Here is a 6,000-nt window from a genome sequence, read left to right on the forward strand (position 1 = left end):
GAGTCACCAGTTAAAATGCAATCCAGTTCAACAAATACCTATTGTAATGTGCAAACCACAGTCTCTGAGCTCCCACCCAGTAGAGGATGACTCCATAGGAGGGCGTTGCTGGAAGTCAAAACTCCAAACTGTGCTCTAAAGAGTGACAGAGGAGTCACAGAGAGGGGGTTGTGTCTGCACTGACACCTCAGGAAGCCCCCGCCTCCCTCTGACCCTGCCCACCTCCTTCTTTTCACCTATGCTACCATCCTCCCAAAATCCACTCCCCACCCTGCCCCACCCTCACCTTGGGGCCTGCCATGTGGGGCCTCTCTGGCTCTTGACTTTGTGACCAAGGACATCTGTGCCTAATCATTGGCCCACTATGTACACATTTTCTGTCTCAGGTGACTTGGGTACTTTTTTTTCTCCTGTTTGCATCCTCTGGAAGCGCTGAGCACAGCACCCGTCAGAGCAGGTCTCCAGCAAATGCCTGCAGTAAATGCCTGCAGACTGCAGGGATGGCTGAATGTAGGATCTAGAGGCAGAATTCTCTTCCAAGCCAGGTGGGAGGCGAGGGGTCAAGGAATAGACGTGAAGATGATGACAGGCACTCACATCTGGTGGATCAGGCTGCTGGTGAGCTGTGTCCATTTTCCTTGCAGCTGGAGAATGGGGGCGACATGGCCCACCTGAAAGATTTTACCACCCAGGCTATGAGATTTGGGCTGCTCTTCAAACAGGTACTAAGAACTGGACCCAAACAATGGGAAGAACTGTCCCTCTTGTGCTTGGTTAAGGACCTCTGTAGGGTGGGTAGCCCACGATCACTCCTGGCCTCTGGTGGGAAGGTCCAGGGAAAAGAAGTTGTAGGGTCTTTCCTGCATGCTCAGCAGCTCCTAGCAAATAGAATTCACAGGAAGGGGCCTGGGATGGGCTGCTCAGTAATCTGACGTGCATCCCAAACTTCCCCACTAGAGTGACCAACTGTCCTAGTTTTCCTGGGATGGAGGAGTTTTTCTGGGATGCAGGACTATCAGTTCTAAAACCAGGGAAGGCCTAGGCAAACTAGGATGGGTGGTCATCCCATAACCCACAATGCAACAGCCACCAGCTAGCTCAATAAGAAATGCCCTGCCAAGTCCCAGTTAAGGTTGTTCATTCTGGGCATCTATTTTGGTGGATCCCAGAACCAAATTGTGTTGGGTCAAGGAGCTTGATTACAAGGCATCTTGGCTCTCAGTCATCAGAGGAATGTCTGGGGTTGGTGGCTGTGCTTTAATCTTTGGGTTCCCTGTGATTCTTTAAATCACTGCTTCCCTGTGATTCTTTAAAGGCACCCCAATGAGTGATCTCAAAAGAATTCGTATTTCAGGGAGTCAGGGCCTAAATCTATCATGAGAGAGTCTCTTCTGGGTCAGGCCTGGATGGGCTGGCCCAGCTCCTTGGTTGCAGAGACTTGCCTAAGTAGGCAGGTGTAGCCAGGGCTTCCTGCAAGTACCGTGAGTATACAGTGTCTCTTAGACCCATCAAATTGGAACAAAATGCTTTGTTTCAAAGGTCTGAAGACCATGGGTCATCTAGAAACATACCTAACCCATTCTTTCCTTCACTAGAGAACATGCAGAGTAAAGAATGTTGTTACTGCTTAGTAACTCCTACTAACTCTACTGACTGTAGTCCCCAGTCCCCGGGCTGTTGACTGGTACCAGCGTGTGACCTGTTAGGAACTGGACCACACGGCAGAAGGGGAGCAGCGGGCAATCCAGCAAAGCATCTGTACTTAAAGCCACTCCCCACCGCTGGCATCACCAACTGAGCTCCGCCTCCTGATGGATAAATGGCAGCATTAGATTCCCGTAGGAGCACAGACCCTTCTGTAAATTGTGCATGTAAAGGATCGAGATTTATTCTTATGAGAATCTAATGCCTGATGATCTGTGATGCACTTGAATCATCCCATAACTATTTTCTCCCTCCTGATCCATGGAAAAATTGTCTTCCAGGAAACTGGTGCCTGGTGCCAAAAAAGTTGGGGACCATTTCTCTACTATAAACTTCTACTGATTGTACTAATTGCTAGTAGTATTTACACTCAAAGAGTTTGCAGTGTCACTACGGTTTGGCTTTTCCTGTCCTCCTAGGCTTATACTGCTGTTGTGCTTCCACTTTAAAATCAGTAGCCAAATGAGTCACTTTTGCTGCTGTTGCTGTAATTTATTTTGCTGTGTCCTCTTGACTTTGAAAACTAGAGAATTTTTCTCCCTTCCTTTTGTTGTTTCTCTTTCCCAATTCAGGAGTACACAACTCATTCAGAAATGATCGCCGTATATGGATTCTTCTTTGAGATAAAGGGAATCAAACATGATACTACCTCTTACAGTTTTTACATGCAGGTGAGAGAGCACCTGAAAGCTGTGTCTCTGAAACAGGCTTTTACATTCAGAACAAACTCATATTGCCTTAATAATTGATTACTCATTAATTAACAATTAACATGAACCATACTGTAAGTGCTAATCACGCTCAGATACGTGATGTCCTTTGATCTTATAACAACCTTGGAGGGTGGGTACTGTTAGCTCACGTAGCAGGTGTGGATCTCAAAACTCAGTATCTTTGTCTTCCTATGGCCTGTACTGGTAAATCCAGGGTTAAATTCTAGTCTTCTGTCTCCACATTGGGATCTCAGTTTATCTTTAATTCAAACGTCATAGGTGATGCTTTACATGGATGGTCACCTTCCGTGAAGGCGACAGGTAGTGCCCTTGGGTGGGATAGGGAGTGATCTTGTTTACTGTGGCAAAGCAGAACTGGGGGCAAGACCCCAGAGGAGTCAGGAAGGTGCCCACTCCCCTCAATTCTCCTGCTGGACTTTAAGGGCAGGAGCAGAGACTCTGCTATCCAATGGCCTGGTGAGCTGCAGGACCTTGACGAGTTCCATGAACCTCCCTTGGTCCAGTTTCCTCACCCTTAAGGTGGAGTAGGTAACAGGACATACCTCTGTGGGCTGATGTGGGTATTAACTGTGTTAATTTGTGCAAGGCTTGGGAAAGGGTCTGACCCATAAAGCACCATATGAGCGATGAGGATGATGATGACAACTATAAGGAAGGACTGCTATGTTTCACTTAGCATCTGTGTACAAGTCTTCTCTTTTCTCTGAACTGCAAATTTTTGAGAAACTGTATCTTCTTAGTGTTTTTATTACTTCTGCTAATCCTGTTACCTGGGAACGCAGGGGAGCTTTTGATGAGGGACCAACAGAATGAAGAGATAAATGGGTGAATGCATGAAGGCAGAAGCCTGAGTTCGGGTCTCATCTTTGCACTACCTTGTATTTTGGAGCAAGTCATTTCTCCTTGGGAGTCAGTTCTTTGTCTCCAGTGATTAAATCATCTTCCTACACAACACGTTTTTCTGGAGGGAGGAGATGAATTAGTTACCACCAGTCAAAATGCCCTTATGAGTATTCTGTTGGTTTTTAATTCTGGCAAAGTGATAACAAAGCTTGACTTAATGATAGTTTTCAGGGTTGGCTAAAGCCCAGGCCATCAGCCCATGGTTTCTATATGGTGAGAGCTCAAATGTCAGCTGACTCAGCAGCAGTGGCTCCTAGGAAATGGAGCCATTTGGGAAGTGCCTTTTGCTGCCTGCAAACATTATACAGGAGGGTCTGTGTGACAGGAACCAGATGGGGCTATCTCTGGGCCTCCTTGGTCAAAGTTCCACCTGAGATGGGTCACTCTCTCTGCAGAGAATAAAGCACACAGACCCGGAACTCCCTGCCGTGGTCTGGGAGGATGGCCCTATCAACCTGAGGGCAGAGCGCGTGGTAAAGTACGAGATCAGAGCCCAGACGCTGGTCGACGGCAAGTGGCAGGAGTTCAGGACAAGACAGATCACTCAGAAGTTCGGGTTCGTGAAGCCATCCTGCAAGAGCCATGCAAGTGTTGGTCTTTTTCTTTTTTATTTCCTTTTGTTCTATCTCTTCCCCCATCCCTTTTTTGGGGTATCACTGGCTTCTAATCTCCAGTGATCTACATTGGAGTTCACTGGGGAAGCTTGCTTAGTTTCTCAAGCATTATCACAGCTTCGAATAATGGTAAAGAGAAACATACTAGAATGAAAACCAGAGGGTACTGATAACCAGAACCCAAATCTAACTGCCCCACACCAGATGGATTTTATAGTGTCCAAGGACATTTGTCAGTTGGGACATATAGGGGTGGCTCCGTGGAGTATGTTTGCGTCAGCGAATTACCTGTGCATAACCTGACACTTTCCCTGAAATCCATAGCCTGGATGTACTTGTCTCACTGTGGCACATCAGAGGAGGACTGGGCCCATCGACCTCAGTGGGCAGTGCCAGCATCCGGGCAATTCAGTGCCTGGCCTGGCTTCTGACAGCCACAACATAGATATTGGCAGAAAGACTAGGAGGAACTCCTTAGGCTGTGAGTTCAAGGAGGTCAGCAGTGTCCCTTGCCATCCTTCAGGGAATGGGACTTTGCCATACGCCTGTGAGTAGTTCCCAGTCTCCACCGCACGCCAGAATCCCCCCTGACCTTCTTGACTCCCCATGCCAGAGCACTACCCAGATCATCACACCAGGTGCTCCATGGTTCAGGCCCGAGTGCAATTATTTTAAAAAGCTTCCTAGGTGGCTTGGCGCCCGTTGCTCAGTGGTTAGGGCGCTGGCCACATACACCAGGGCTAGTGGGTTTGAACCCAGCCCCAGCCTGCTAAACAACAAAGACAACTACAAGAAAAAAATAGTTGGGCATTGTGGCAGGTACCTGTAGTCCCGGCTACTAGGGAGGCTGAGGCAAGAAAATCACTTAAGCCTAGGAGTTAAAGGTTGCTGTGAGCTGTGATGCCATGGCACTCTACCAAGGGCGACATAATGAGAGTCTGTCTGAAAAAAAAAAAAAAGCTTCCCAGGTGATTTCCTATGATGTTGGAAATCAGAACAGTACTTTCCTTTGTGGAGGTGAGGAAGAGGGAGGGCCTGGTATAGTAACTGAGAGCGAACATGAAAGAGACTTCTGTGCAGCTGGAAAACATCCTTTATCTTGAACAGGGTGATGCTGTCCCAGTAGTTCTTACTCAGTGAAAATTCATCAAGCTGTAATCTTAAGATTTGTACACTTTATTGTATTTCAGTTATACCCAATATTTTTAAAAGTTTATTTTAAATATTGTCATTGGTGGTTCTGACATGCAGCCAGAGTTGAGAACCATCAGCTTCTGTAATTGTTAAGCCTTCCTCTTCCCCCATTTAGAAAACAATTTTTATCCTAAAAGTCCCTCTTGCTTTGTTTTGTTTCATATTTTAGGCCTTGAAAATCCAAACTGTGGGCATCCCAATATACGCAAGTTTCGCTTTCATCTTCCCAGTATCTTGACATTTTCCAGAAGAATCTATGGGATTTTCCTCCCACCGGTCTGCATAAAAGAAAATAAAATAACATGAAAGGGAGCACTCAAGTACTCAGCTGACCTAGATAGTAATATCTCTTGCGGACTTCTGCCCACATTTGTACACTCATCATTTGAGGGTGGAGAGTGCCAGACCCAAGTCCATTTGCCATCGCCGACCGCCCAGCACCATGAGTCCAGCCCTAACCTTCTGTCCTCTCTGGGCATGCTGGGAGCAGCAGCAGTGACAACAGATTCCCACTGGGAGCACCAAGGACTTCTCTTAGAGCGCAGCTCTGCTCACAGTCCCTGGATGTTTGGGCTTAGACAGAACAAGAGGTTGGAAGGGAATGAAGCAGTTATAAGATTCAGAGTGACTTATTTATCATCCCAACTTTTAATATATATTTTTTAAATTTTATTTTTTGAGAAAGGGTCTCACTCTATTACCAGGGCTAGAGTGCAATGGTGTCATCATAGCTCACTGCAACCTCAGACTTTTGGGTTCAAGTGATCCTCCTGTCTCAGCCTCCTGAGTAGCTGGGAGTACAGGTGCATGCCACCACACCTGGCTAATTTTTCTATTTTTTGTAGAGACAG

The 6,000-nt window shown here is 46.8% G+C and overlaps 1 protein-coding gene across 1 annotated transcript in view; it reads left to right on the forward strand.

Moving 5' to 3' along the window:
- Positions 1–5,387, forward strand: part of BTBD16 (BTB domain containing 16) — a 49,360-nt gene extending 43,973 nt beyond the window's left edge. Inside the window, exons 12-15 of the mRNA XM_053585115.1 lie at positions 645–722; positions 2,277–2,375; positions 3,737–3,925; positions 5,319–5,387. Of these exons, the coding sequence (XP_053441090.1) occupies positions 645–722; positions 2,277–2,375; positions 3,737–3,925; positions 5,319–5,387 (435 nt within the window). The remainder of the gene's footprint in view (positions 1–644; positions 723–2,276; positions 2,376–3,736; positions 3,926–5,318) is intronic.
- Positions 5,388–6,000: the final 613 nt, after the last annotated feature.

The sequence above is a fragment of the Nycticebus coucang genome, chromosome 3, assembly GCF_027406575.1.
Source record: "Nycticebus coucang isolate mNycCou1 chromosome 3, mNycCou1.pri, whole genome shotgun sequence".
NCBI classification, from domain to species: Eukaryota; Metazoa; Chordata; class Mammalia; order Primates; family Lorisidae; genus Nycticebus; species Nycticebus coucang.